The sequence below is a fragment of the Aspergillus ibericus genome (genome assembly GCF_003184845.1).
Source record: "Aspergillus ibericus CBS 121593 unplaced genomic scaffold BO80scaffold_18, whole genome shotgun sequence".
Classification (NCBI taxonomy): Eukaryota; Fungi; Ascomycota; class Eurotiomycetes; order Eurotiales; family Aspergillaceae; genus Aspergillus; species Aspergillus ibericus.
The window spans coordinates 402,275-427,584 of NW_020292116.1; the positions used below are offsets into that span (position 1 = coordinate 402,275).

The following is a 25,310-nucleotide window of genomic DNA, read 5'->3' on the forward strand; positions in this document are numbered from 1 at the left end:
GTGTCGATAACGACAGAGCGATGCCTACAGAGACAAGCATGGCAGACCGAACTTATTGAATATGCTTGAGTGTGAATGCTCAAGATTTCCTAGACACTGTTGATACAGTATTGATGTACGTTAGACCAATTTTGCAATGAATGGTGAGAGAGAAAAGTTAAAGTGCACAACAAATGTATGCGCCGCCAACATTTATAATTCCTTACCACATTATCTTACTCGATCTTCTACTTCTAACGTCATTTCCATTTCCATTATAGATCGCGAACATAGGACTGAACCTACCTCTGTGCTGTTGTGCAACCGGGTACTATACGACGATCTCAATATATAGATCTGATTCACATGGGCCAATGATTATACTAATGATTTCTTTGATAGACCCAGCGCTTTTGATCGAGTTCTTTAGCCGAAGGGATATGCAGATTTGGTTGCAACCCAAGTCACGTCGATACATTAGCATATTCGATTCGAATGTGAAGGAAGGTCTCGTGGATGGCCGTTCCTTGCTGCCTCAGGCAAGAGCGGATATTGGCAACGTGGGGCGGATCAAGGGGTCTCCGATAAGGACGACTTACGACTGTGGTCCTGAGTCCCATCCTCTTACTACACCGTACGGGGTACCATGTGTCGTACCACTGCGCTATGGCAAGAGACCTATTGGTGATGCACAGGCCTACGGACCCAATGGGAGACCAAATTCCCCGCCAACCAATATCTCTGAAGTCTGGAGTATTGTGGCTTGGTGACGGCCAGGAAGCGGCTGAGCCTTACTAGGCCAAACACTGGTGGTATCCCGCCATGATCGGTGCTACTAGTGAGCAGGGATCCCCGGCTGGTCTGCATCACAGGAACTAAGCCGCAGCATCAGCCGCAGCCAGGGTCATTCAAAGGTTTCTTCTTCCATTGTCTGTCGCACAATCTCTCGACTTTGACTTGTCCAAAAGGCAATGACTTCAGTAGCTCTCACCCAACAATCCGAATCAAGGCCCAAGCGAACCAAGGCCTACTCAAGATCCAGGACAGGATGCCGCACCTGTCGGTATGATTGTCGCTCGGTACTCGGCCCATACGATGAACTAACCACCTTTCGTGTCCAGCATCCGCCGGATCAAATGTGATGAGACCCCAGACGCATGTAAGAATTGTACCACCACTGGCAGGGTCTGCGATGGATACGACATGCATCGGTTACGGCCAATCAAACGGACCAGCCCTGAGGCCGTTTGGCATGTCATGCCGGCCCTTGTAAATGGCTTTTACTGGACCATGACCTCGGACGAACAACGCTGCTATTCCTACTATCGATTTGGCGTGGTGCCTGCTTTCGTGGGCTCCTTTAGCTCCCCATTGTGGGAAAACTTGGTTTTCCAAATGAGTTACGCAGAACCGGCCGTTTACCATGCGGTGATCGGCCTCAGCGCCGTTCAGCGGGCATCGGAGGATCATACACCATCGACTCCAAAAGGAAACTGGAACCGATTTGCACTAGAACAGTTGGGTCGGTCTTTTGCACTACTCAGACGTCGCAGCACCTCCCAAGACCCTCAACTGCCAATGGTCACTCTGACCTGCTGTTTGCTTTTTGTTGCCCTGGAATTACTACAGGGCCAGTATGAAGTCTCCTTTACACATCTACGGAACGGCCTGGACATCATCAAGAGGCTCAAGGCGCATCAGCAGCTTGTTCCAGGGGCGTTTGACAAGTCTCCGGTGGAACAATGCTTGGTGGCTGCTTTTGCGCACATGGATAATCAGGTCGCCTATTTTAGAACAGGCGAGCCAACCCTAGAACTGGATGACTGGCTGGAGGGCTATTTGGCCAACAAGGTGGCATTCAGAAGTTTAGGGGAGGTGCGCCAGACTCTCGAGCCCCTCCTGGGCACTATTGTCCGATTTGTGACCCGGTCCGCCATGGACACTACCTCGGACCATAATAGCGTACTCCTGCCCAAGCAGAGGCATCTGATGTCCCAATTAAATGTCTTTGCCCGGTTATTCGACTCCTTCCGCAAGACCTCATACGCGACACTCAATCCATTCCAGCAAATAGGAACCGACCTCTTATTGTTAAGACAGCGCACTCTATTCCTGACCCTCGAAACGTGTCTCCTACCCTCGGACGATCTCTCCTCTGACAAATACAACCCACAATACAAAGACATCGTCTCAACTGCCGAAATCCTCATGCGCAAAACCATCAGCGACGCCAGCCTCAGCGTCGACATTGGCCTCATCCCCCCACTCTGTCTCGTCGCTCTCAACTGCCAGGACCCAACCCTCCGCTGGCGCGCCATCCACGCAGTGCGTTCCTGGCCCTATCGCGACGGACCATGGGACTCCTGTCGCTTAGCGCGCATCACAGTGGAGACCATCAAAATCCACTCCTATTCCCGGGAGAACTGGCACGAGAATCAAGATAGACCAACCCTCTCACCAAACGGACTGCTTCCGCGCAATAATTGGGTCGTGATCTCCCCAGATCATCGTCACGGGTGTATACCCTACACAGTCGCAGGAGTCCGAAAGTTCTGGTGGTTTAGTTTCCACGATGAGGACTTGAACTCTTCGACTGGTTTGGTGCTTCGTGATGTTACCGGCTGGACCCCTATCATCGCTAGTGGACTTGATTTTCGACCGCCGGGTCATCGTTCAGGAGATGTAGAAAATGTCTGAAGTGCCCCCGTACACGAAATACTAACCCGCTTACCCTCTGCATACACCTCTGGGACATCACTGCATCCAAATGGTCATACAAACGGGCATTGGGGGCTACTACCTATATAAACTCTCCCAATAGAACGAAAGAAATAATGTAAGCAAGTACATCAAATCATCATGTCTATCACACTATTAATAGTCACAAGGACAATGTGAAGAGTGCGATCGATCGAGGACCTACACTCTGGTCGAGATAATCCATAGACAAAATTGTGTACCTGCAAAAAGCGGGAGATCTGCATCCTGAGGGAACAGAGATCCGCAGTGAGCAGGGGAGACCAAAGCAAGGCACGGGGTCAGTCTTGGCATGGCTTTCCTTAATCTCGATTCTGAATAAAAACCCGTGCATAGATCTCAAAGCTTGGACGGGGTACGCGATAGATAGTTCCGATCCCAAGGCACGAGGTGGAGCTACTACGTAGCAGATCCGCGCCATCTGCGCTGATTTCCAGGTTAGGATGGAGTAACTAGTAAGTAGGGTGGAGCCTGAAGCCGATATCGCAAGGGTCACTGCCAGTGGCCAGTTACAAGAGGATACTTCTCAAACTAAGAAGCCACACGGATCAATGGAATGGACATCATGCTTCATCATTTAATCTATAACTCATCATAAAGCAAAACAAAAAGATAAAGTGGTATAACGCATCAAAACGCACCAACTACCTATATGCATTCGTTGAAAGGGCACTTTTCTTATAACGTCGTCTACACACTGATCGTCTTGAACACGCTGTTGAACAGTTAGCATTGAAACTCGTGGTAGGGAGAAGATTAACTTACCTAAATCCGGCGCCACCAGTAGCCATGATCGTACCGGGCATCTGGGCCTGCCAGTGGATCTCCTTGACGGACTCCATGTAGTGCACGAACAACAGCTGCGGCGGGACCTCTTGCATGCCCGCCTCACGGTTCTCCTCCTCGTCCAGTTCGACAGCCAAATCCCAGAGAGTGACCGTGTTGTCGGCGGAGCCGACCGCGACGACACTGTCATCCGTCGGGTGCCATTCGATACTCGTCACCGGTTCGCGGTGGAAGTCGAATGAGGCAACGGGCGCAGCGGTAATCTGAGACGACGGCGCCGTCGGCTTCCAGTGTCTCAGATCCCAGACGGCCCACTGTCCGTCATCCGCACCCGTCGCAAGGAGATGGAAGGTCTGGTTCGACCAGCTCATAACGTTGACGTCGGTGTTCGACACCTTGACATCGACAGCGGGCTTGCGCGACTTGGACCGGACGTCCCACACCTTCACACTGCCGTCACTGCTGGCGGAGGCGAACACGTTCTTCTCGTTGGGGGACCATTGGAGCTCCTCGATGGACGACAGGTGTCCGGTGAACGGACGAGTATCCGTCACCCAGCCGCCGCCTTCGGTGCGCGTCGTCACGTAGATCAATCCGTCGTTGTCACCAGTCAAAAGCTTGCCGAGAGGCTGCAGCGGAGACCAGTCCAGTGCATATCCCTCTGACTTGTGCATGCGGAGAGTCGACAGGGGCTTGGAGGCAGAAGGGGGGAGGATCGTGCCGGGAACATCGAAGCTGGTGAGGTGGGGGGTGACATCGTGGATCACGACCTGGGAGTTCTCCAGCATCGTGGCGGTAAGAGTCTGTGGGGGCTTGGAGTAATCGCCGGACTGATTGGGGGTTTGGTGAGCGCGGATACGGTTGGTTGTCGATCCGAGTGGAATGCTCTTGTGCTCGAGGATGGCCTCGCTTTCGTCGTCCGAATCGGAGTCGCTCTCCGAGTCGGTTTCATTCTCCTTGTCCATCTTGCTCATGCCGCTCAACTTCAGGACCATCAACTCATTCTCCTTCGACCGTCTGCCCTCGGCTTGTGTACCTGTCACAGCGTAGACAGTGGAGGGGTATGTTTTACGGTTGTCGCCCAAGGAATCGCGCACGATATCGAACGATAGACAGGGCCATGGGGTGCTGAGGGTGTGAAGCATGTCATAAGTCGTCGGGTCCGGGGAGAGGACCTCTCCGGGAGCCAGCTTTGTCCGGCCAGGGATGAAGGTCTGCTTGTCGACTTCCATTGAGTCTGAAGATAGTCGGAGTCAGTCATGATGTCGCATTCATGAATGGCAGTGTGCGGAGCAAAGATGTACCTTTCTCTTCCTCCTCACGCTCAGCATCCGGACGACCGTCCACACCCGCCTCGAGGATCTCATCTTCGCTCTCAAACTCGTCCTCGAATTCGTCCTCGAATTCCCCCACCTCATCGGGAGGGGTATCGACGACGGGGCGCTCGCCAGCCTTGAGGGCGGCGTTCTGCTCGTCGGAAACGTCCGCAGATCTTTTGGACATGGCGAAGCGGACGGTGGTGGGGGAGACTGGTGGAGAAAAAGGCGGGCAGCAGCAGTAGCAGCAGCAAACAAGTGCAGCAAATGAAGAGATTCGCTGCAGCCAAAGTCGGGGAACTTTTTTTTTTTCGGGCAGGCGAAATTCACGGGACAAGGGCACTAAGCCTATCGGGGACTAGGCGCGATCGGAGACTGGCGCCCGCTTTTGCTGGCTTCTGGAGAGCTGCGGCTGGCTTTGCTCCTCCTCGTCCCAAGGGGCTGTCCTCCTCAGCTTGTCCTTCTTTCCCACTTGCTTGCTTGCTCCTAGCTAGGTTTCGTGTGGTGCTGCTACTCTTCGCCGTGGTTGGCACCGCCTTCGTTTCACTCCCTGGCCTTTGCTTGGATCCGCTGCTGGTTGTTTCTTATCTCCGCCCATTCCACGGCTGCGTGCCTCGACTAGTGCACCTGTCACATTGTTTCGTTTCGTTTCGTTTCTGCAAAGAAAGGTGCATACCATTACAATCCCCCCTCCCCTCCGCGCTCCGTGCCGGATCGGCTACCCCAGCTATCATGGCCGAGGTATCCCAGACAGCCAACTGACGAATCACTCCCTAGATAGGCCCCTTCCCTCTGCCCTGTCGCCCCGATACCGATCCGTTGGATGGGTTCCGGGAAACCGGTGCTGTGATCCCAAATCCTCAAATTCGGTTGGTCTCAGCATCCCCGCTCCACCGACATCGACCGTGTTTACGCTTGAGACTAATCCACGCCGCCCAAGAGATACCCTCTCATCCCACACCGTTCTGTCCAAACATGGATGCGTCGCAGCTGCCCGTGGCCGGCGCCTCGGAAGGCGCAAGTCAGGCGCATCTGGAGCAACCCCAGAGCTTCGATGCACCCGCTCCCGCAAGCTTCGGACTGGCGGGACCAGACGAGTTCGCAACCACAAATGGCTACAGCAGCGACTCGCGCGCCCACTACTCCTCCCACGAATTCAACTCCCCCGCCCGCGATTACCACAATGAAAACGAGCAACCTCGACAAAACTTCTCCCCGCTGGCCCATCAACCACAGTCGCTAGTGTCATCCCGACCCAGCTCGGAAATGTCCAACGGCCTGTCTCAGCCGACCCAAGATGTGAGCCAGAAGCAGCCGTCACAACCAGCCAAGAACAGCGTGGTGATCAAGGTGGGGATGGTTGGAGATGCACAGATCGGAAAGACCAGTCTGATGGTCAAGTATGTGGAGGGCAGTTGGGATGAGGATTACATTCAGACTCTCGGTATACGGCGGATCCCTGGCGCGAGTGAGATAAGTCAATGCTGACAAGGGATATCAAGGTGTGAACTTCATGGAGAAGACTATTTCCATCCGAAACACCGAGATCACCTTCTCGATTTGGGATCTCGGTGGCCAACGCGAATTTGTGAATATGCTTCCTCTCGTCTGCAATGACGCCGTCGCGATTCTGTTCATGTTCGACCTCACGCGCAAGAGCACCCTGAACTCGATCAAGGAATGGTACCGTCAAGGTCGCGGGTTCAACAAGACGGCCATTCCTTTCCTCATCGGCACAAAGTACGACCATTTTGTCAACTTCCCCCGCGAAGACCAGGAGGAGATCTCGATCCAGGTGAGAGGTGCATGTGATATGTCCTAGCGCGTACTGACCACGTACAGGCGAAGCGGTTTGCCAAGGCCATGAAAGCCAGCTTGATTTTCAGCAGTACCAGCCACAGCATCAACGTGCAGAAGGTATGTCCGAGCTTGTGTCCTGATCGACAGTGCTGACCGTATCCAGATCTTCAAGATCGTCCTAGCCAAGGCGTTCGACCTCAAGTGCACCATTCCCGAGATTGAAAACGTCGGCGAGCCCCTGCTGCTGTATAAGAACGTCTAAGTCACGACAAACGAGTGGGATGAACGATTATGTGTTTGGGACGATGTGATGTTGATGATCGAACTTTCCCTACGTTGGGCTGTAGGATACGGTGATCTGGTGCCGAGTCCTGGGGATCAGAAGCGACTGGTCTGTTGGTGTCCTCGCTACTTTCTGTCTATTTCTGTCTGTGTCTTTTCCTCATAAGCATTGGGATGCGCTAGGATTTCCTTCGTGTTGATCACTTCTCTTTGTTCTTTCATTTCCTTTCGCTTTCATTGTGTTAAATTCCCCACATTGTTCCTTTTCTCTTCTTTGAGCCCGTCGCGGTCTTTGGGACTGCCGATGGAGCAGGAGTGCTCGGTTACAGCATTGGCCTGATATATTTTCTTGATTGTGTCATTGTCTTTGCACTCAGTGGAAATTTCCTATGTTTGATAGTCTAATTTCGAGGTCGGCCTATGGAAATACATACAGTCAGTCCATTCAGATACCAGTGCTATTATAGTGATCTTCGAGTCATGCAGCTGCTATCAATTAGTGCCACCCCCATAATAGCGCCCTCAACAGCTCCTGTCAGCCCAGGTCATAATCTCTTGTCCCTATCCGAGTTCTGGGGGTCCTGCTTTATCATAATGTTTGGCTCATACCACTTACCAATCAATGGTCTAGGTAAATCACCAAAGCTCCTCAACAAAATACTCCGCCAGATCTCCGAAGCCATTCCTCTCCACATCGACCTGACCATTACCCAGGAACCGAAACCGATTGGCCGAGTTATACTCGATATTGAAATGCTCGCCGCCCATATTCTCGAGACATTTCTTGAAGTGGCTCGTTGTCCCTCCATAAGGCGCAGTGACTTGTCCTGACGACTTGCCGTTCTTGTACCAGCTCCGACAGGGATCAGACCAGGCGGTGCGTTTGAGGTATTCCTGGGTCCAGACGTTGTAGTCGTCCAGGGCGGATTTCTTGACGTCGATGGATCTGGTTGTGTTAGATTTGGGTTTGTGTGCTGTGGGATTGGGGGTTGGGCTTACTTGATGTCCTCGGTGCCTATTTTGCGGGCCCATTTCAGGATATAGTCGCATGTGAATGAGATGCCGGCCAGGAGGGAGCCATGAGCGACGAGGAAGTTTGGGCCCATGATCATGAAGTAGTTGGGTAGGTTGTCGACGTGCACGGAGAAGAATGCTTCGGGGTCATGTTTCCATCTCCCGGTTAAGGTGGTGTTGTTGCGCCCTATTAGCTTCCATTGGGGTATGTATGTGGTGTCGAAGCCGGTGGCGCAGACGATTATGTCGAATTCATTTTGTTGCCCGTCGGTCGTTTTGATGCCAGTTTCTGTGATCCGCTCGATTGGTTCCCAGCACATTTGGGTGTTTGGATTTGTAAAGGCTTCGAGGTAGCCGTGTCCGGGGGTAAGACGTCGACAACCTGGATGGAAATCTGGTATCATTCTGGCAGCAATGGAGGGGTCTGGGATGTTCTTGATGATGGCCTGCATTCTTTTCATGGAAGTATCTCGTGTGTCTTTGTTGAACGGATGATCCCTGAGCATGGCGTAACAGAAGCCATTGACACTGAAGACTTGTTTGTTAGTATCTTGGCAGTGCAGACGGCCGAACTGGCTCCTACCTGTTCTCGAGCTTTTTGCGAAACTCGAAAAAAGCTTTCGGATCTTCCCTGAACTGTCTCTTCTCCGCTTCCGTGAAAGAAAAGTTGTTCCCATCCTTGGTTAATTCTCCGGAAAAGTTGGGTGAGATCCAACAAGGACTTCGGACGTAGTTGACGAGCTTGGATGATGTCGAGTGCATTGCGGTAACTGTTTGGATCCCTGAGGCGCCATTTCCTATTACTGCGACACGCTTATTCTTCCAGTCATATGTATCATCCCTGAACCTGTCAGTTTGTTCCATTGACAGACCGCTGAGCGAATTACCAATCTGCTGTCTGCGATAATTTCCCCTTGAAGTCACCTATGCCTTCAATATTCGGGACACGGGGCTTGCTTGATCACTGTCAGCTAGATCTAGCTGCGAGGGGTAGGACTTACGTTAGACACCCTGATGCGCTGGCCAGAATTTCAGCCTCATCTTCTTTGATAGTTCCATTCTGATTGATTTTGACCTTCCACTTCCCAATCGACTCATCCCAGAGTGACTCCACCACACAAGAGTTGAACTCAATATGATCATCCAGATTCCATTTTCGTACCGTGTTCTTGATATAATCTTGGATCTCCGAGCCTGGAGCATAGAATTGTGACCAGTTTGGATTCGGTTCGAAGAGGAAGGTGTAGGCATCTCCATTCGTCAGCTACTGTTCGGAACATCAATCGGGATAGAGTCATACGGGCGGGAACATCACTAAGGTCGAGACAGTCTGTTAGCTATAGCCATCCCTTAGTATCTATGACATACCAAGCAACTCCTGGGTATTTATTCTGAAGCCATGTTCCTCCAACATCGTGGTTCCTTTCATAGATCACGTAGTCAATGATTTCCCCAAGTCTCATCTCATGCTTGATCTTGTGAGCCAAAGTCAGACCTGAGAATCCAGCTCCCACACAGATGAGCCTGATCCTCCTCGGAGTATAGACGGGTTCCTCTTTTATAGGGACCCAGTTCTTTGTGATGTGGCCTTGCGCAACCTGACCAGCCGCAGATGTGTGTTGCAACTTGCTAGGAAGGACTCCCATTGTGAGGATTTTTATTCGCAAGAGAGTAAAGACTGCGGCTGTTCAGTTATGGCAGGTTATAGGCAGGTTTATCCGTGGCACCAATTCTCCAGCTCCTGGGTGGGGAATTGTTTGCTGACAGAGTAGTAATGGAGTGATAGGAGATGCGTTGGGGCCTTGCACCCAGCCTATTAGAGTAATCATACAGCCGGGCTGCTGGTACGTATTGCAGGCGGCTATAAAGAAATTATGGAAATGTAGTTTATGCAGGGAGGTTCACGAGTAGTCAAGTAAGCTGAGGGATTCGAACGAGGCAAGAACAAGTGATTTCAAGTCAAACGCTGCTCTCGGGCAGAAGACATGAAGTACATGCTGCTGGATGGGATCGATGCTTAAGTCCCGTATTATTCAGGGACAACAACTCCCCACGCAATCGTTCCATAGTCTCCTGAGTGAAATGAAATTCAGTCGATGTACAGGATGTCCTGTCCAGGAGCCATGACAGCTGTGCATTCAAGAGTCGCGCTATCCAGTATATTCCTGTGATATGGTGATGTCTGGCTGCCTCTGGTCCATCACCTTGCATGCACTAACGAACCTTGCTTCCTGGATAAGCGAATTACAATTAGCCATGGCCAAATCTTACGCGCAGTCCTATGGCAGAACTGTTCAAGTATATGTGATTGATCTTGTAGTCATCAGAAAGCTGAAGGTAACTTACAACAGCCGTGCTGAGCGATGCAGCTGCAAGTCAAATGTCGCAGGCCGATGGTAGGCTCTATTCCAACCACTCCGGATCAAGCTTTCCTCGCCAATTCTTTTCAAAAGGGTCCACCCATGAGACATGTCTCGTGTTCGTGCAGGTCAAACGAATGTGATGCCGACTTTATGCTCACTGCGGCTGTCAGTCGTTGGCCTATGTCTCAGATGATGTCAGTAAACTGATTAGAGCTGCGGGGTTAGGTGCATGGCCGATAGTTGATGTACGGTCACTGTCCGGTGATGCGACATGTCTGTCGCTGCAGGTAAGGCTCGGGAACGTCGAATTGACTTGAACATCTACTGATCCACAAATCATTAGCCACCGAGGAGCATCTGGAGTATCAGAAATAGGGAGGAGAAGGTGAAGTGAAGCTGAAGGCGAAGGAATGCCCGCTTGCCAGACATGCGCTAGACCCAATTTAGAACCTGACATACAAGGGTCAACCATTTGCCACTGAGATTGTTGATTAGTACTCCGTACGTACTACTGGTTAGTTGACAACAAGTTGCCAAGCTGTCTAGACTTTACAGGCCACGGGTGGAGCCGGGTTTTCCACTGGAGCTAGCTTGTCAGGCGTGCAGAACGACCAAAGTTCTCTCTCTACCGAGCCAGACCGGAACTTGTCTATCTCGTGGAGACAGCCCCCCACGTCCTTTGGGGACATTTCTCGGAATGAACCTTTAGTGAACACTATGTAAAGCTTATGTTCTTCTAAGTGTCTTCGCCTACGGGAACTTAAATTTCCAACCTTAGAGGTATCTTCACACTGGGGTGTACTTCATAGACTCACTCATTCACTGCCCAGCAGTATAGATACAATGGCTTTCTACCAGAATCAGAATCAGACGCTGATCGGGCATAATGCCCTTTGGTGGCAACCAGTTCTCTGGAATAATTTCCCCCATACCTCTCTGACCGAGTACGCCTTGAGAGACTTAGACTACAGAAATCAATGTCTTCAGCAAAACCAGAGGTCCGTCATCTCCTTATGACAACCCCAGTCAAGCTAATCAGCGCTCAGGCCCATTCCCCGCCCAATTTTTCAAGATGCTCCGGAATATCTCCGCACGTGTCCATCCCACAGCCTGAGGGCAATCAAGCAGCTCTCTCGACACGGAGGTCCTGATCTGACCGATCTACGTGGCGTATGTTCCCGCTCCTTTCTCTCACTTCCATATTGACATGTATCTCCAGTACCCACCCCCTGGTTCCCTCGTCTACTCCTTAGTCCCTACCGAATCCGGATTCGTGGAGCCAGGACAAGTACAAATGAACCCACTCAAGAGAAAGCGCGCAGATCCTATGACCTACTACCACAAACCCCAATCGCCCTTTGAGAACTTTCCAGTCTTTCACTTCAACTCTCCCTATCCCACGGAACGACCTGTCAAGATTCCTCGTCTCAATCACCAGATTCCTGGTCTACAACACCAACACCAACGCCACCAGCAGCAGCAGCAGCAACAACTACTACCTCAACATCTGCATCAGCTGCATCAACATCAACAACAGCGACATCTACATCAGCTGCATCAGCATCAACATCTACATCAGCTACATCAACATCATCAACATATACAGTTTTACTCTCCTAGAATCCGCTAAAATGCAACTCTCGGGGCTTTGCATTCTACAGCGTCTTCTTTTGGATTTTTGGTTTTACGAACTTAGGACGCCACGACCTTAATGCTTCAGGGTCAAATCACCAAAAAACGCACCATCACATCCACCCTGGCAGGTAACAGGGGTGCAGATGTTCATCGAAGAGTTTTCATCCCATACATCTTATATAGATTGATTGAGACATGCATAGCACGGATGACTTTTGCAAGTAGCGGTTAGCATAGCAGGTATGTCCAGAACCTTGGGGTCGAGCGGGAAGTGGAACCGGATCTTGTATCTAACCTTATCAGCTGGATGCAGGAGGAGACAAACAGTGATTGCCAGAGTACGGGATATATCGTTCTTTACAAATGATCTGACGAACAATTCAGCAGCCATTTTGACTTCTACTATTGTAGTCAATTAGACTGTTTATTCCCGACATGTCTCAACTAGCTTCTACGGAGCTATGTGGACAAGTCCAGCCGACCGGACATTCAACCTAAATCCGAACCCGCTACTCCGTAGCAATTAGAGTAGTCACGACCCCATGGCACTAACCAGCCGACCCGGCATACCGTTGTATCTCCGCCCGGACATACACCTTAACCCAGATGCTCATGGAAATGGTCTCTAGAAACGTAGTATAAAGATGCCTCTTATCAGCACTTCATCAACTCCCATCCACCACCATCAATCCGGTCGATCCACTCTCATCAAACAAACAAACTCCCGTGTTCACAACACGCCACAAACACCAACATCAACAACCAACAACCACCATGTCCCCCAAACTTCTCACCATCTTCTCCGCCACCGGCCAACAAGGCCACTCAATCCTCACCACAATCCACGCCCACCCCACGCTGACCAAAGAATACACCCTGCGAGCCATATCCCGCACCGCAGACTCGCCCACTGCCCTCTCCCTAAAATCCAAAGGCATCGAAATTATCTCCGCAGACCTCAACGACCCCGAGACCCTCCCAGCAGCAGTTGCCTCCTCGCACACTGTAATCCTCATCACCTGCACGACCTACGCCGCGCCAGACCTAAAAGCACTGGAACTCAACCAGACCAAATCCGTCGGTGATGCCTGTGTCGCAGCGGGTGTTAAGCATATCATCTATAGCAGTGCCGTGTCTGGACGAGAAAGCTGGGACGGACGTGCCGTGGACGTGTTTGATTCGAAGGCTGCCGCGGAGGGATATCTTCGGAGTCTACCGATAAAGGTATCAGTGTTCTTGCCAGGGGTATTCATGCAAAACTTCGAGACGTTCATGAAGCCAACACCCTGTCCAAGTGGGGATGGGTCGTGGGTGGTATCTTGTGTCGTGGACGGGGCGAAGAAATTACCTATGGTGGATGCGGCGGGGGATATGGGTGCGTATGTGGTGCCTTTGTTGCTTGGTGAGGGGGAGGGGGTGGGAAAGACGTATGCGTCCAGTGGGGTGTGGTCATTTCAGGAGATGGTGGAGGTTATGGGACGGGTGTCCGGGAGGAAGGTCAGGTATGAGAGGTTGGATGAGAAGGTGTATGCGGGGTTTATGCCGGGGACGATGGGGCCTAAGGTGGTGGAGATGTTCAGGTTTTATGATGAGGTGGGGTATTATGGCGGGGATGAGGAGGGGAAGGTGAAGGAGACGTTGAGGGTGGTGGAGGGGAAGGTTAGTAGTTTTGAGGAGTTTGCGGGGAGGCGGTTGAGGGAGTGGTAGGATTTTGGTTTGATTGGTAATTGGAAGTGACTGTTGCATAGAAAGGGTAGAATAGTAGTACTAGACGTGATCTTAATGTGCCATCTTCTTTCGTCATATTGGTCATTCGAAGAGTAAGTTTGACGAGTTAATGATCAAGTTACCGTAAAGAACAGATGATCTATGTCCTCGATCTCTTTCTCCTGCTTACGTTTACGTATTCAAACTCATCTATGTCATCTATGAATAGTAGGTTCGTTCGGGTTTTCACCAAGTCTGTCTACTATGATACGTAGCGTAAGAAACATAACCAAATGCTGAGACGAAATGAGAAAGCGGTGACTTATGCCATTAAGAATCCAATGCTTTCCCTTGTTTCTCACCTCCTTCAGGCCAGCCATTTGAGTCACAAACAATGCCTGATACAATCGAACTCAGTCCATCTAGTGTCCAGGTCCTCCAAATTCTCAAGAAATCCAAAACTTCCGCTGTCTTAAAGGTATCTATCAGCGGCGAAACAAGGATTCTGAAAGTAGTAAGTATACCACCTCACCTGCACACCTCTATCCAACCAGATTTCCCACCCAGTATCGCGAACATCTCCCATCCGAGCACGATTCACCAGCCCGCGAAACCAACCCCTTCATTTGCGAAACATCGGCCTATGAACGATTACAACACAGAGGACACTGCAAGGCGGGCAATATTCTATCCTTCTACGGAACAATCACAAATATCCAACCAGACCTCTGGCCACAGCTTGCCACTCTTTTTGACGATGGCCGACCCATGAGTGCAGTTCTCTTGGAGTACATCGACGACATGCACCAACTCGATCTATCTACATTCTCACAGAGCCGGCTGGACGAACTAGAGCGTATTCTACAAGACATACACAAAGCAGGTGTCCTGCATGGGGACCCCGACCCTAGGAATATGATGATCTGTCCTGGTCAAAACGGTAAGCAGGACAGGGTGCTCTGGATTGATTTTGACTCGGCCCAGCTTCTCCCGGAGGGTGAGCTTTCGCCGCGACAGCAAATGTGGTTGCAGGAGGAAAATGATCTGATGGATTATTTTGTCAAGGCTTTGGTATGTTTCGTCCCTGGGATGGTGGTCTTATGTTACTGACTGCTATTAGCCTGAAGATTATCGTGAGGGGAGGCTTTGTCGTACTTGGGATTACTTTTATACGAGGAAATAATGAAATTAATCAGAGACCTTGGTTGAATATGTGCTACAAATTGGAAGGGGGTTCTTGGTATTATTCATAGTAGTGCGATGTGGAAGGATATCTGCAGACAAATCTTGCATTTGTATCAGTACAAGCAGATCAAGCTTGTTGTGGAAAGAGGGAAAGGCAGTTTTGGAGTAGGTGTAGCGTGTCTGAGCGGACTGAGTTCGCTTTATGGTTCAGATTATTCCAACGTAGATCTAAGTTTCTGGGCCTGCGTATCTGGCCTCTATCATTCTGAGAACAAGAGAAAAAGTGTCCTTGGAGAAGACCAATCATCTAATTATCTACTTGGCTCGGTAGGTGGGTAAGTAGCTAGACATCCCAATCAATCAGATAGAATTTATCATGCAGAATTAGCAGCGCCAGCAGCTTTAAGGTTAACCTCCCGAAACAGCTCCTCAGTCCAGTCGTACACATGATTGTACTTGTATCCCCGTCGTTGGAATTCCGAGCGAAAAAGCTTCCGGAGCCTAGCGTAGTCTGGCCGCTCGTTATACCGCAGATTGCGCACGTGTTTAAAGTACTCCTTGAACACGTTTGGAACATCCTGACACAGATCATCCAGGGCTATCGTTTCCTTTGCCTCCCCCACCTTCTCTGCCCTCGATCTGTTGGAAGAAGCTCTGAGCTCATTCCACGGCAAGCTACCCGTAAGAAACTCAACCATCATGTACCCAAAGCTCTCCATATCGTCACGGTACGTCTGGCCTACACTCATCAGCTTTAGCCCCCACACCGTAGAGGATCACTCACACTGCATCCTATGCGCCGCCTTAGACGCATAATCAGTCGTACCGACAACATTCGCCTCCAAGTCAAGCCCATAGTGCAACGGATCATCAGGCGCCTGAACCTTATCCCGGGCGAGGCCATAATCCACAAGATAGATCGTATTTCCGTCAATTCCTCTCCCCATCATAAGATTGGCCGGTTTGATATCTCGATGGATAATATCCTGGGAATGTAAGAACCTGAGTCGTTGCAGGACTTGATCGGCGATCAGTAGGACCGTTTTCAAGCTGAACTGGTCGCCACAGTAGTGAAATAGGTCGAGGAGATTGGGTCCGAGAAGAGGCAAGGCCAGGATGGCATACTCGTCTAATTGTTCGGTGAAGAAGAGGACTTGGAGCATGCCGGTGCTTCTTCGCTGTTGGAGCTTGTCGTAGAAGTCGTACTCTGTGGTAAGGTCGGTGGTATTGTCCTCGGGTACAAGCTTGAGAGCAACATGCTGATTGGTCTTGAGGTCGAGTGCTGATGGGGTCAGCTGGGTACTACTTTGTCTGAAGGGCTGGTGGGGGGCTTACCTTCCCAGACCTCGCCTTGACCACCGTCGGCGAGATATGTGACTAGCTGGAATCGATTGGCTATGATGATATTCTGGCTGGTTAGTGAGTGGAAGGCATCAGGGGAATTCACCTACAAGCTGTTGCATCTTGAGTGAACGAGCTGTTTGTGTCGTTGTGAATGAGAGAGGGGGGATGGAGGCCTGGAAGGAAAGGATATAGCCGTTTAAAACAGATGATTATGATGGTTTGCATAAAGGATAGGGGTTTGTTGAAGCATAAAGGACATGATGCTAAATGTTTGATATTATAGGGAGTGGTATTGTCTACATACGAGCAGTCCGCAACTGTGCTCAAGCACAAAACAAAAGGATGCCTCACGTTCTGTCATTGTCTGCTCTCGCCATGACAATCTCGTTCATCACTATTCTTCGATCATTTCTCTTTCAGATCTCCCCGATTCCAGTTATAGAACAGTTTTGTTCAGACAAAGCAAGTTCTTCACACGGGACATTCGGCACAATAAAAGACAAGGACTGTTTGAGCATCTTCACAGCCCGAAACAGACAATGGCTAAATACCATAGACAAACCCACCATTATGTGAACTGCAGGGCTGAACAAAGACTAACACCAGCAACAATAAGACGCATCAATGGAACAGCCGAGAGATGCCCACTTATATCTAGTCAACAACCGAGTCTGATCGTCAACTTCAACTTCCCTGCTACCACCAGGTATCAATCAACTACCATGACAGACAATTCGCAAAACGACGAGCATCCACGGCGACGAGCCAGGACCAAGCGAATCGGGCTCAGACGGAAGCAACCTAACCCTTCCATGCCAAATCCACAGCCGAATCGACAACCTAACTCACAGCCAAATGTCCATCTGAGGGGAGGAGCGCGAACCAAAACCAGCAGGCCTCGAGATTTTCACTTGGTATTCAGCAAGGCATACTGGGACTCCCACCCAAATATACGCCTGACGCACCGGGCACTTGTGGAATTTCGCCATCGAGAATCAATGCTAAGCGGGCCTTTGAGAGGGATTCGCAAAACTCCCCCAGCGGCGAAAGCGCTTTGCAGGAACGTTGAGGAATTTGCAAGACGAGGCGGACCTGACCTGACTCACCTCATCGATGTATGTCTTCTTCTCGGACGGTAATTTCTAAAGCTAATCTTATATAGTATCCCCGTGTCATTAATTGGAAAAATTATGATCCGCCCAAACCCAAGCCTGCCTCATTCTATGACCTGAATGTACAGGGCTACTTAAACCATCATGGAGTCGATCAAAGGCTTGCAGTGCACAACTGGCCTGTGAATCATCGGTCGCTGCGGGATGTAATGAGGAAAGATCGGCTCGATATGGACGCAATCGCCGATGACACTCGGACATTCTTCATTGACCTATGCCGAAGGTATCGAACGAATCATGAGTTTCTAGAAGGTATCTACCACATTTTGTTTGGAAATCGCGAGCTTGGGTTTCCGGGTACAAAGACGGCCCAACGCAGACAGCTCACCAACTTTGCGCCCCTGGTACCGCATATGATCATGGCCAAGCCTGATGTTGTCGATGGCGCGATTCCCCAAGGTCGGCAACCCCAAATGATGGATGACCTTGAGGATCTCATCATTCCATTCGTCATCAGTGAGGATGACGGCAATAAGGAGGACGAGAACATGATGGTTGCGCCCAATTTCTTTTTCTACAACCGGCTCGAAGACAAAGATGGCTCTGCGGGGAGCCGTGCGGCCTTGCATTGCGGTGCTCTAGGGGCACGAGCGATGCATGAGATACAGTGTTATGGAAGAGCCAAATCGTATGACAAGATGGCATACACCTATGTTGCGGTGCTAATGACAAACCACATGACCATTTATGCCATTCATCCGATCGAGTCGCAGGCTCCGAATCGCGAAACAGACTACCAGATGACACAGATAAAAGCATTTCAGTTTGGAAAGTTGGATGAGTTTAAGAGTGGGATTGCGGCGTTTAGGAATCTAAGGGAACACGCCCGATCCGTACGGAGACGGCTCTTCGTGAATCTAGAGAGAAACTCCGATGACACGAGCGACGACAGCAATGATAGCGGTGGCAATGGTGGGGGTTACAAGAATAACTCCAATAGCGATGACCAGGAAACTAGCTCCAGTGACAGCATAGGGGACAGCGAGGACAGCGAGAACAGCACAGGGCAAGGTACATCGGCCTCGAACCAGAGAGAATCGGATCCTCCACGGGAGTCCAGTCCACCGACGAAACGGGTAAAGATACGATTATGGCCAAAACCATAAAGCTACTGCTTTGTATATAGATTTTGTTACAACAGGTCAATAATACAGCTCAGTTATTTACTCTGCAGCCTTGTGTACGTGCATAGCCGCGTACCGTGACTCACAAGGCGGTGCATCAGCAGCCTCCTCCCATTTCCATCTGCCTCTACAGCCTCTCTGCCTCTCTGTCTGCTCTGCATCCTCTACTGCCTCCTCCTCATCATCATCACCACCATCCCATCCACCAAAATGGACACCAACACCCCAACCCTAAGCGACCACATCACCCACCTAGCCACCCTCCCCCTACACGCGCGCATCGAAGCCCTCCACGCCCTAACCCCGAACCTCACCCCCACCATCTCCCCCACCGGCACCCGCCTAATCACCCACCCGTCCTACACCGGCTACGCGCACCTCGACCCACTCGGCACGCTCTACCTAACCACCGCGTGGGCCTGTACAGAAGAACACGCCCCTCTCACCACCCGGCTACTACACGCGGACCTCGACCCGATCTTCGAATCGATCTACGTCTCCAGCGAAGACCAACTCCTCGCTGGCCGGAAAGACGGAACCGTCGTCATTCCCAAGCCGGATGAGAATAATGAGCCTGTTGGGTGTGCTTGTTGTCGGGGGGATCCGGATGCGTTGATTCTGGCGGGGTTTGAGACCGAAGGGGCGTTTTATTTCTTTGAGGAGGAGTATCGTGCCCTCTGGGGGGATGAGCCTGAGCATGGTATGATGTATTCGCCTAGTATTGGGAGGAGGTTGGCGGCGTCGAGGGCGCAGATTAAGGGGGCGTTGCAGAGGGAGAGGGAGAGGGAGAGGGAGGGGAAGGTGGTTGCTGTGTTGTAGATTTAATGTGAAAGGGTTTGATGTGACGGGATGGGGATATTGTCTTCGTGTGATGGATCTGGGGTATTATCCGGGGTTGATCAGGGTTAAACGGAGCTACGTGCTTGCTTCTTGATGATTATGATCTAGGTACTCCGTAGTAGGTAGAAATAAACTCCATACGGAACAGCCATTTCCCCCTTATCAACGGATCATGATCCCCCGAAGCCCCTCCGATAACCGGTGCGGGGATCCAACGGAGCATCAAAACCCATCGCGGGGTTCCGGATATACCCTCATCCCGGGTTATATGAGCCGACTTTTCCTCCTCACCAACACCCATCCATCCAGCAGACTACGCAATCAACCTCTACATCTACATCGCCAACATGCCTCCCAAGCTCGCCATCCTCGATGACTACCAAAACATCTCCCCCCGGCACTTCGCCCACCTAACCTCCCGCGTCGACATCAGCTACTTCCCCGACACGCTGAACCCGCGCGATCCCGCCCAACAGAAACAGCTCATCCAGCGTCTGCACCCCTTCGACATCATCGTCGCTCAGCGCGAACGCACCCCCTTCTCTAAGGAAACCCTCTCCGCCCTCCCCAATCTCAAACTCCTCCTCACCACCGGCACGCGCAACCTCGCCCTGGACACCGCCTACTGCGCGGAACGAGGCATCCCTGTCGCCGGCACGCAGCGTCGCCCCCCCGGTATCAACTCCACCGTGCAACACACCTGGGCCTTGATCCTCGGCGTGGCGCGACATATCGCGCGGGACGACGCGGCCATCAAACGGGGCGAATGGCAGGGGTCACTTGGTCTCACGTTGGCGGGCAAAACGCTCGGGTTGCTCGGGGTGGGCAAGTTAGGAGCGCAGGTGGGACGGATCGCGGTGCAGGCATTCGGGATGACGGTGATCGCGTGGTCGACGAACCTGACGCAGGAGAAGGCGGACGAACAGGCGACGGCGATGGGATTACCCGGGGGTAGTTTCACGGCGGTGTCGGACAAGTTGGAGTTCTTTCGGCGGGCCGATGTGATTAGTTTGCATAATGTGTTGTCGGAGCGGAGTCGGGGGATAGTGGGGCGGGAAGAGTTGAAGGCGATGAAGAAGACGGCGCTGTTGGTGAACACGTCACGCGGACCGTTGGTGGATGAGACGGCGTTGTTGGAGACGCTGAATGCGGGCGGGATCGCTGGGGCGGCGTTGGATGTGTTTGAGCCGGAGCCGTTGCCGGTGGAGAGTGTGTGGAGGACGACGGCGTGGGGGAAGGATGGGCGGAGTGAGGTTTTGTTGACGCCGCATATGGGGTATGGTGATGAGCAGATCCATGGGTGGTATGAGGAGGTGGCGCAGAATTTGGAGCGGTGGTTGAATGGGCAGGAATTGACGGTGCGGTTGAATTGAGTTTAATTGAAGTGTTTGTTTCGAATAGAATGGAAGAAGGTAGAGCCATCATGAGCGCCATCTGCAGAGTGCAGCCATAGTGAGGATCTAATGCAGGCTGCCAACCATTACGTGATGTACCTCGGCAGCTCCACCAGATAACCATAAACAGCTGCCTGCCCCTCTACCAATGATGCGCCATCGGGATCTGCTGGTCACTCGTCCGTCGTCACTGGTCTTGCGTCCCACTCGTCCGTAGACACCTCGGCGATGCAACATGCCGCGGTGTATATGTCAGGTACTTAAATAGAGCAGGCCATCGTCTGCTGTTTGTCCCTCGACGCTCTGCCCCTCCTCACTGCCCTCGTCTCTTTCTCAAGGAAACTACCTTACCACTACACCTCACTACTACCACCTTATTACCACCTTACTACCACCTTACCACCACCTTACTACCACCTTACTACCACCTTACTACCACCTTACTACCACCTTACTACCACCTTACTACCACCTTACTACCACCTTACTACCACCTTACAACTAGTAGTACTAGTACTACCTATCTACCTCCATGTCCACCACAATGACAACAACAACCACCACCACCACTGCAACGACAAAAACAACAACAGAACCCACCCCCACCCACCCAGGTCTAATCCGCATCCACCGCAGCCCCCTCCCCTTCGCCAGCGGCGCCTACAGCCTCGTCTCTCTGCCCGCCGGCTCCCTCCTAACCAAGATCACCGGCGCCACGCCCTCCAAAAAAGCCTACACATCCGTACAAACCGGCCCCGACAGCCACATCGAACTAAACTCGGACCTGGTGTACTGCAACCACTCCTGCGACCCGACCATCAACTTCGACATGGAGAAGATGGAAGTCCGGGTCGTGGATGACCGGGACTTGAAGGCCGGGGACCCGTTGACGTTTTTCTACCCCTCCACGGAGTGGGAGATGGATCAGCCGTTTGAGTGTACGTGTGGGAGCGGGGAGAAGTGTAAGGGGTGGATTGATGGGGCGAAGAATTTGGGGCCCGAGGTGTTGGCGGGGTATTGGTTGAATGGGCATATTGGGGAGATGGTGAGGGAGAGGGATGGTACTACTCAGTGAGGGGAGGTAGAAGTGGAAGTGTAAAGTGTGCACAGTAGAGGGGTCAGAGGGTTGGGTTGGGTTGGGATGGTGGGGGTGATAGATTAGACTTTGGGTGGCTGGTTTGTTTTGTTTGCGTTTTAGAGTGGTTGGTGGGTTTAGAATAGAGGGTTGGATTTGAGTGGTGGGTTTAGAGTCGAATGAATGTACTGAATATCGTGGGTGCGGATGGTTCTATAGTAGGCGGTGTTATATGTCTGGGATATTGCAGGGTTGGCCTCAGACATCCTTGTGTCCGATGAGATGTCTACATAAAGATGTAAGGATGCCTGAAAAAGTTACTTGGAGCAGATATGCTCGTGAGGACCTGATATTACGGTGAATATTGATCTTCACATGCTGGGTGGATAAATGGATGATTGTTTACTCACATGCTATGGCATAACCATGTCAGGCGGGGCACCGGACCCATTCGTCCGGCCACTGTTTGCATTCTCACAGTTACTCTCCATCACTTCATTGACTTCGTGTAGTCAACAGAAAGGTCACAGGTAGACTTTTCCATCTTCTTTTACAGATCTTGTTATCGAGGTGAGCTATGCTCCTATGCTCCCCGGGATGCTATCAAGTGGTCACGTTATTAGCAAGTGACATTCTTTGTCACGAACCCTTTTCAGAGTATGCTGACTGATAGATCATCCTGCAAGCGGATAAATCATCATCAACATATAAGATGAGAACAGACTCGACTCGATCCAGTTGACAGCCATCACTTGACTTGTCTCCAGAGGCGACGATAATCCTCATCATGAGCAGTGACACGGGTGCTTTTGGCAATAGCTTGCAGACCTAGGAAAATACTGTCAATGAGATGCAGCACAGACTTGAGACTGGCACTGGAATGCTTTAGTTCTCTTCCTCTCTGCGTTGGATACACATGTCCGCGAGAGATGTACGAGTCATGAGGGTGAGTTCTAGACCTTTATTGAAGGATTTGCTTAGACTGCAAGAGGATTGCTGACAGATGGGTTCTTCGGCCATGACTGGCAGCAGTCCGATAACACCGAGGACCGAAGATAAGGATAGCCGGATCATCGATTTGATCTAAGAGACCCGCATCCATCGACACCTGAGCTCTAGAAGTCAGAAAGGATCGGCCCAAGTCTTTCTAGGAGAGTGGGGGTTTTGATATGCTTCGAAGGCATCTCGCTAAACCTACCACCCCTGAGCTAGCATAGCTACTAAGCAAGGGCTTTATCTAGCGGTCTGTCGACACAAGCATTGTGATTCGTTACACCCTATATCTGGCTGAGACAATTGGTAACCCATCACCGGCCCTCACGTCGGTCTTCGGCATGTCGGTGTCCGATATTATCCCCGCGTCAGAAATTAGTGGGCATGATGGGAATGACGTGCGGTTTAGTCAGGCCACCAATCCAGACCCGGGATATGAGCTTTGGCCCGATGGATGCCGCGCCTTGCATATAAAGTCCACTTCTCAGTCCTCGGCTTGAAAGTATCAAGCACTCATCCACAATGCCTACCATCCTGCTCCAGAACGCGACCATACTTGTCCCGTCCGGCGAGGATGTCGTGCCGCTTCACAAGCATTCTCTGCTGATCGAGGGAAACAAGATCGCCCAGATCGCGTCCCAGATTGCACCCCCGTCAGCAGAGACCCAGGTTATCGATTGCACGGGCAAGATCGTGTCGCCTGGTTTTATCGATACGCATCATCACCTGTGGCAGACACAGCTCAAGGGACGCCATGCTGACCATACTTTGTTGGAGTATATGCCCACTGGTCAGTCATCCTCTCATGATAGCATGCACATTGCTTATCTGCGTAGGGAACATGCAACAAGTGAATTTTACCCCTGAGGATATCTTCTGGGGTGAACTCGCAGGATGTCTGGAGGCCTTGGACGCGGGCACCACGACGGTAGTGGATCATGCGCATATGAATGTTTCCGCCGCTCATTGTAAGTGATATACGCTCAGCCTCGTTCTACTACGGCTCACCAAAGTAGCGATAAACGGCCTTGAGGCCACCGTCTCATCGGGAATTCGGTCCGTCTTCTGTTATACACCCACGGCCAAGCTCAAGGCATGGAAGCCGGAATTCGAAACGGATGGAAACCTTCTTGACGACTGGGTATTGGAGCAGCTGAATGACCTAGCCGCTGCAGCTCCTTATGGTGATGGCAGGGTGCAGATTGGTCTGGGCTTCGATGGGCTCATGCTTCCCCAAGATACCGTGGTATCACTGTACGACCGAGCCCGCAAAGCAGGAGTGAAGGTCATCACTACGCACTACGTTCGGGGCCACTTCAGTGGGTTATACCTCACTAAGGGTGAATCACACTGACAAGGACAGGTGATAATTCTCTCGTCGACCTGCTCGACAACTATGGGCTTCTTGGCCCGGATATCCTTTTCTCCCACGCGACTCATCTTACCACCACCGATGCTGAAAAGCTCTCCAAGGCAAAATCTTGGATCTCCTCCACCCCAGGTAGTGAACTGCAGATGGCTCATGGATATCCGGTGTGCTTCCAGGAGGGATGCAGCGACATCAGCTCTCTCGGAATCGATTGTCATAGCAGCAGCTCCAGTGACATGGCCACGCACATGCGTCTTGCATTGCAGAGCGAACGGGCTCGTCGTAATGAGGAAGTGCTCGCCACTGGAAAGACTCCCCGCTCGCTGAGCCTTTCCGTGCAGGATGTCTTCCGCCTAGGAACCATCCAAGGTGCACGTGCCCTACGAATGGAAGACAAATTGGGGTCCATCGAGGTGGGCAAGCTTGCCGATCTTGTCATCTTCGATGGAAGGAGTCCTGGGATGATCTGTGCGAGTGAGCAGTACCCGGTGGCAGCGATTGTTCTTCACTCTTCGGTCCGCGACATTGACACCGTTATCGTCGATGGACAAATCCGCAAGAGAGATGGCAAGCTGGTTCCTGTGGAGATTAACCCGTCCTTCTCAGAGGTCAAAGTACCTAAGCAAACCGCGGACTGGGGTAGCGTTGCACAGCAGTTGATTGCGAGTCGGGATAGGGTTGAGGACGCCATGGTAAAGGCCGAGGCCACCGACTTTGAACACATGGTTCCTGCAGCAATCAAATTGTTCCACGCCGACCCGAATCGATTTGTGTAATGTGCCATTACATCGGACCAAGCATGCTGAATAGCACCTATATCAGACCCTCTCCTCTACCTAAAACAGGACATTTCCACTGCAATTGTACGAGTCAGGTTATCTCCATGCGGTTATTCACCTACCTTATGCCTCAGAGTCCATAGACGGGGCTTTGATGTTTAGCAAACCTTGGGTTAGAGACTCTCCAGACTCTGAAACTTCCACAGTTTTCCAATTGCCTCTGCTAGTCTATACTGACATCGGGTGCAGGCTACCTGGGTTACAATTATAATTGTTACTGCTGTCCGAGATTTAGTGTGGTTAGATGATTAATGCCAGACTCACAATCCGATATGTGCGGGTGCATAACTCCTGTCATCGACAGTCTTCCATAATTTTCTCGAACCCCTTTCATGA

General features: G+C 51.4%; 14 protein-coding genes across 14 annotated transcripts; 11 read left to right on the top strand and 3 right to left on the bottom strand.

Annotated features, from left to right (window-relative positions):
* Positions 1 to 59: 59 nt before the first annotated feature.
* On the top strand, positions 60 to 966 carry BO80DRAFT_65691 (uncharacterized protein). Its single transcript, XM_025724681.1, has 2 exons — positions 60 to 115; positions 261 to 966. Exon 2 carries the CDS (start codon positions 354 to 356, stop codon positions 747 to 749), a length of 396 nt encoding a protein of 131 aa, XP_025575654.1. The 5' UTR covers positions 60 to 115; positions 261 to 353; the 3' UTR covers positions 750 to 966.
* BO80DRAFT_381390 (uncharacterized protein) lies at positions 952 to 3,056 on the top strand. The gene is made up of 2 exons (XM_025716842.1): positions 952 to 2,815; positions 2,868 to 3,056. Exon 1 carries the CDS (start codon positions 1,183 to 1,185, stop codon positions 2,674 to 2,676), a length of 1,494 nt encoding a protein of 497 aa, XP_025575655.1. The 5' UTR covers positions 952 to 1,182; the 3' UTR covers positions 2,677 to 2,815; positions 2,868 to 3,056.
* A 249-nt stretch (positions 3,057 to 3,305) lies between these two features.
* On the bottom strand, positions 3,306 to 4,850 carry BO80DRAFT_424884 (ribosome biosynthesis protein RRB1). The gene is made up of 2 exons (XM_025719389.1): positions 3,502 to 4,850; positions 3,306 to 3,451 (listed from the first exon to the last, which is right to left on the bottom strand). The coding sequence occupies exons 1-2, from the start codon at positions 4,752 to 4,754 to the stop codon at positions 3,427 to 3,429; spliced, it is 1,278 nt and encodes a 425-aa protein (XP_025575656.1). The 5' UTR covers positions 4,755 to 4,850; the 3' UTR covers positions 3,306 to 3,426.
* A 767-nt stretch (positions 4,851 to 5,617) lies between these two features.
* BO80DRAFT_424885 (Spg1/Tem1 GTP-binding protein) lies at positions 5,618 to 7,386 on the top strand. Its single transcript, XM_025719390.1, has 5 exons — positions 5,618 to 5,707; positions 5,779 to 6,282; positions 6,341 to 6,633; positions 6,681 to 6,755; positions 6,802 to 7,386. The coding sequence occupies exons 2-5, from the start codon at positions 5,814 to 5,816 to the stop codon at positions 6,898 to 6,900; spliced, it is 936 nt and encodes a 311-aa protein (XP_025575657.1). The 5' UTR covers positions 5,618 to 5,707; positions 5,779 to 5,813; the 3' UTR covers positions 6,901 to 7,386.
* BO80DRAFT_65751 (flavin-containing monooxygenase) lies at positions 7,203 to 9,736 on the bottom strand. Its single transcript, XM_025724682.1, has 7 exons — positions 9,303 to 9,736; positions 9,235 to 9,248; positions 8,936 to 9,185; positions 8,822 to 8,890; positions 8,518 to 8,775; positions 7,920 to 8,462; positions 7,203 to 7,866 (listed from the first exon to the last, which is right to left on the bottom strand). The coding sequence occupies exons 1-7, from the start codon at positions 9,578 to 9,580 to the stop codon at positions 7,557 to 7,559; spliced, it is 1,722 nt and encodes a 573-aa protein (XP_025575658.1). The 5' UTR covers positions 9,581 to 9,736; the 3' UTR covers positions 7,203 to 7,556.
* A 1,284-nt stretch (positions 9,737 to 11,020) lies between these two features.
* BO80DRAFT_424887 (uncharacterized protein) lies at positions 11,021 to 12,316 on the top strand. Its single transcript, XM_025719391.1, has 5 exons — positions 11,021 to 11,077; positions 11,131 to 11,295; positions 11,344 to 11,467; positions 11,517 to 12,172; positions 12,236 to 12,316. Exons 2-4 carry the CDS (start codon positions 11,141 to 11,143, stop codon positions 11,925 to 11,927), a joined length of 690 nt encoding a protein of 229 aa, XP_025575659.1. The 5' UTR covers positions 11,021 to 11,077; positions 11,131 to 11,140; the 3' UTR covers positions 11,928 to 12,172; positions 12,236 to 12,316.
* Positions 12,317 to 12,546: 230 nt separating this feature from the next.
* BO80DRAFT_464590 (hscarg dehydrogenase) lies at positions 12,547 to 13,639 on the top strand (the record flags this gene model as incomplete). Its single annotated transcript, XM_025722662.1, has 1 exon — positions 12,547 to 13,639. The coding sequence occupies exon 1, from the start codon at positions 12,707 to 12,709 to the stop codon at positions 13,637 to 13,639; it is 933 nt and encodes a 310-aa protein (XP_025575660.1). The 5' UTR covers positions 12,547 to 12,706.
* Positions 13,640 to 14,017: 378 nt separating this feature from the next.
* BO80DRAFT_493445 (uncharacterized protein) lies at positions 14,018 to 14,859 on the top strand. Its single transcript, XM_025723817.1, has 3 exons — positions 14,018 to 14,153; positions 14,207 to 14,710; positions 14,760 to 14,859. Exons 1-3 carry the CDS (start codon positions 14,034 to 14,036, stop codon positions 14,820 to 14,822), a joined length of 687 nt encoding a protein of 228 aa, XP_025575661.1. The 5' UTR covers positions 14,018 to 14,033; the 3' UTR covers positions 14,823 to 14,859.
* A 339-nt stretch (positions 14,860 to 15,198) lies between these two features.
* BO80DRAFT_474114 (double-time) lies at positions 15,199 to 16,232 on the bottom strand (the record flags this gene model as incomplete). Its single annotated transcript, XM_025723184.1, has 3 exons — positions 15,199 to 15,568; positions 15,605 to 16,106; positions 16,160 to 16,232. Coding segments are annotated over 3 exons (945 nt in total), but the record flags the coding sequence as incomplete, so codon positions are not given.
* A 1,278-nt stretch (positions 16,233 to 17,510) lies between these two features.
* BO80DRAFT_464592 (uncharacterized protein) lies at positions 17,511 to 18,446 on the top strand (the record flags this gene model as incomplete). Its single annotated transcript, XM_025722663.1, has 1 exon — positions 17,511 to 18,446. One exon carries the CDS (start codon positions 17,511 to 17,513, stop codon positions 18,444 to 18,446), a length of 936 nt encoding a protein of 311 aa, XP_025575663.1.
* A 45-nt stretch (positions 18,447 to 18,491) lies between these two features.
* BO80DRAFT_424889 (uncharacterized protein) lies at positions 18,492 to 19,451 on the top strand. The gene has a single exon (XM_025719392.1). The coding sequence runs from the start codon at positions 18,675 to 18,677 to the stop codon at positions 19,281 to 19,283; it is 609 nt and encodes a 202-aa protein (XP_025575664.1). The 5' UTR covers positions 18,492 to 18,674; the 3' UTR covers positions 19,284 to 19,451.
* Positions 19,452 to 19,541: 90 nt separating this feature from the next.
* On the top strand, positions 19,542 to 20,791 carry BO80DRAFT_424890 (D-2-hydroxyacid dehydrogenase family protein). Its single transcript, XM_025719393.1, has one exon. The coding sequence runs from the start codon at positions 19,652 to 19,654 to the stop codon at positions 20,675 to 20,677; it is 1,026 nt and encodes a 341-aa protein (XP_025575665.1). The 5' UTR covers positions 19,542 to 19,651; the 3' UTR covers positions 20,678 to 20,791.
* Positions 20,792 to 21,230: 439 nt separating this feature from the next.
* Positions 21,231 to 22,869, top strand: BO80DRAFT_493447 (uncharacterized protein; the record flags this gene model as incomplete). The annotated part of the gene is made up of 2 exons (XM_025723818.1): positions 21,231 to 21,759; positions 22,777 to 22,869. 2 exons carry the CDS (start codon positions 21,231 to 21,233, stop codon positions 22,830 to 22,832), a joined length of 585 nt encoding a protein of 194 aa, XP_025575666.1. The 3' UTR covers positions 22,833 to 22,869.
* A 386-nt stretch (positions 22,870 to 23,255) lies between these two features.
* BO80DRAFT_65882 (Metallo-dependent hydrolase) lies at positions 23,256 to 25,109 on the top strand. Its single transcript, XM_025724683.1, has 4 exons — positions 23,256 to 23,556; positions 23,603 to 23,734; positions 23,783 to 24,085; positions 24,130 to 25,109. Exons 1-4 carry the CDS (start codon positions 23,289 to 23,291, stop codon positions 24,909 to 24,911), a joined length of 1,485 nt encoding a protein of 494 aa, XP_025575667.1. The 5' UTR covers positions 23,256 to 23,288; the 3' UTR covers positions 24,912 to 25,109.
* Positions 25,110 to 25,310: the final 201 nt, after the last annotated feature.

What these genes read in the sequence shown, in the direction of transcription:
- BO80DRAFT_65882 (XM_025724683.1), top strand. Translation starts at nt 23,289, where the DNA reads ATGCCTACCATCCTGCTCCAGAACGCGACCATACTTGTCCCGTCCGGC. An exon ending in GTTGGAGTATATGCCCACTG is followed by an intron (nt 23,557 to 23,602) that starts GTCAGTCATCCT and finishes TTATCTGCGTAG; the next exon opens with GGAACATGCAACAAGTGAAT. An exon ending in GAATGTTTCCGCCGCTCATT is followed by an intron (nt 23,735 to 23,782) that starts GTAAGTGATATA and finishes TCACCAAAGTAG; the next exon opens with CGATAAACGGCCTTGAGGCC.
- BO80DRAFT_381390 (XM_025716842.1), top strand. Translation starts at nt 1,183, where the DNA reads ATGCATCGGTTACGGCCAATCAAACGGACCAGCCCTGAGGCCGTTTGG.
- BO80DRAFT_424889 (XM_025719392.1), top strand. Translation starts at nt 18,675, where the DNA reads ATGGACACCAACACCCCAACCCTAAGCGACCACATCACCCACCTAGCC.
- BO80DRAFT_424887 (XM_025719391.1), top strand. Translation starts at nt 11,141, where the DNA reads ATGGCTTTCTACCAGAATCAGAATCAGACGCTGATCGGGCATAATGCC. An exon ending in TGTCTTCAGCAAAACCAGAG is followed by an intron (nt 11,296 to 11,343) that starts GTCCGTCATCTC and finishes ATCAGCGCTCAG; the next exon opens with GCCCATTCCCCGCCCAATTT. An exon ending in ATCTGACCGATCTACGTGGC is followed by an intron (nt 11,468 to 11,516) that starts GTATGTTCCCGC and finishes ATGTATCTCCAG; the next exon opens with TACCCACCCCCTGGTTCCCT.
- BO80DRAFT_493445 (XM_025723817.1), top strand. Translation starts at nt 14,034, where the DNA reads ATGCCTGATACAATCGAACTCAGTCCATCTAGTGTCCAGGTCCTCCAA. An exon ending in AAACAAGGATTCTGAAAGTA is followed by an intron (nt 14,154 to 14,206) that starts GTAAGTATACCA and finishes TTTCCCACCCAG; the next exon opens with TATCGCGAACATCTCCCATC. An exon ending in ATTATTTTGTCAAGGCTTTG is followed by an intron (nt 14,711 to 14,759) that starts GTATGTTTCGTC and finishes GACTGCTATTAG; the next exon opens with CCTGAAGATTATCGTGAGGG.
- BO80DRAFT_424884 (XM_025719389.1), bottom strand. Translation starts at nt 4,754, where the DNA reads ATGGAAGTCGACAAGCAGACCTTCATCCCTGGCCGGACAAAGCTGGCT. An exon ending in ACTGGTGGCGCCGGATTTAG is followed by an intron (nt 3,452 to 3,501) that starts GTAAGTTAATCT and finishes ACTGTTCAACAG; the next exon opens with CGTGTTCAAGACGATCAGTG.
- BO80DRAFT_424885 (XM_025719390.1), top strand. Translation starts at nt 5,814, where the DNA reads ATGGATGCGTCGCAGCTGCCCGTGGCCGGCGCCTCGGAAGGCGCAAGT. An exon ending in AGGAGGAGATCTCGATCCAG is followed by an intron (nt 6,634 to 6,680) that starts GTGAGAGGTGCA and finishes GACCACGTACAG; the next exon opens with GCGAAGCGGTTTGCCAAGGC. An exon ending in ACAGCATCAACGTGCAGAAG is followed by an intron (nt 6,756 to 6,801) that starts GTATGTCCGAGC and finishes GACCGTATCCAG; the next exon opens with ATCTTCAAGATCGTCCTAGC.
- BO80DRAFT_65751 (XM_025724682.1), bottom strand. Translation starts at nt 9,580, where the DNA reads ATGGGAGTCCTTCCTAGCAAGTTGCAACACACATCTGCGGCTGGTCAG. An exon ending in TTATCGCAGACAGCAGATTG is followed by an intron (nt 8,776 to 8,821) that starts GTAATTCGCTCA and finishes TGACAGGTTCAG; the next exon opens with GGATGATACATATGACTGGA. An exon ending in ATAGGCACCGAGGACATCAA is followed by an intron (nt 7,867 to 7,919) that starts GTAAGCCCAACC and finishes TAACACAACCAG; the next exon opens with ATCCATCGACGTCAAGAAAT.
- BO80DRAFT_424890 (XM_025719393.1), top strand. Translation starts at nt 19,652, where the DNA reads ATGCCTCCCAAGCTCGCCATCCTCGATGACTACCAAAACATCTCCCCC.
- BO80DRAFT_65691 (XM_025724681.1), top strand. Translation starts at nt 354, where the DNA reads ATGATTATACTAATGATTTCTTTGATAGACCCAGCGCTTTTGATCGAG.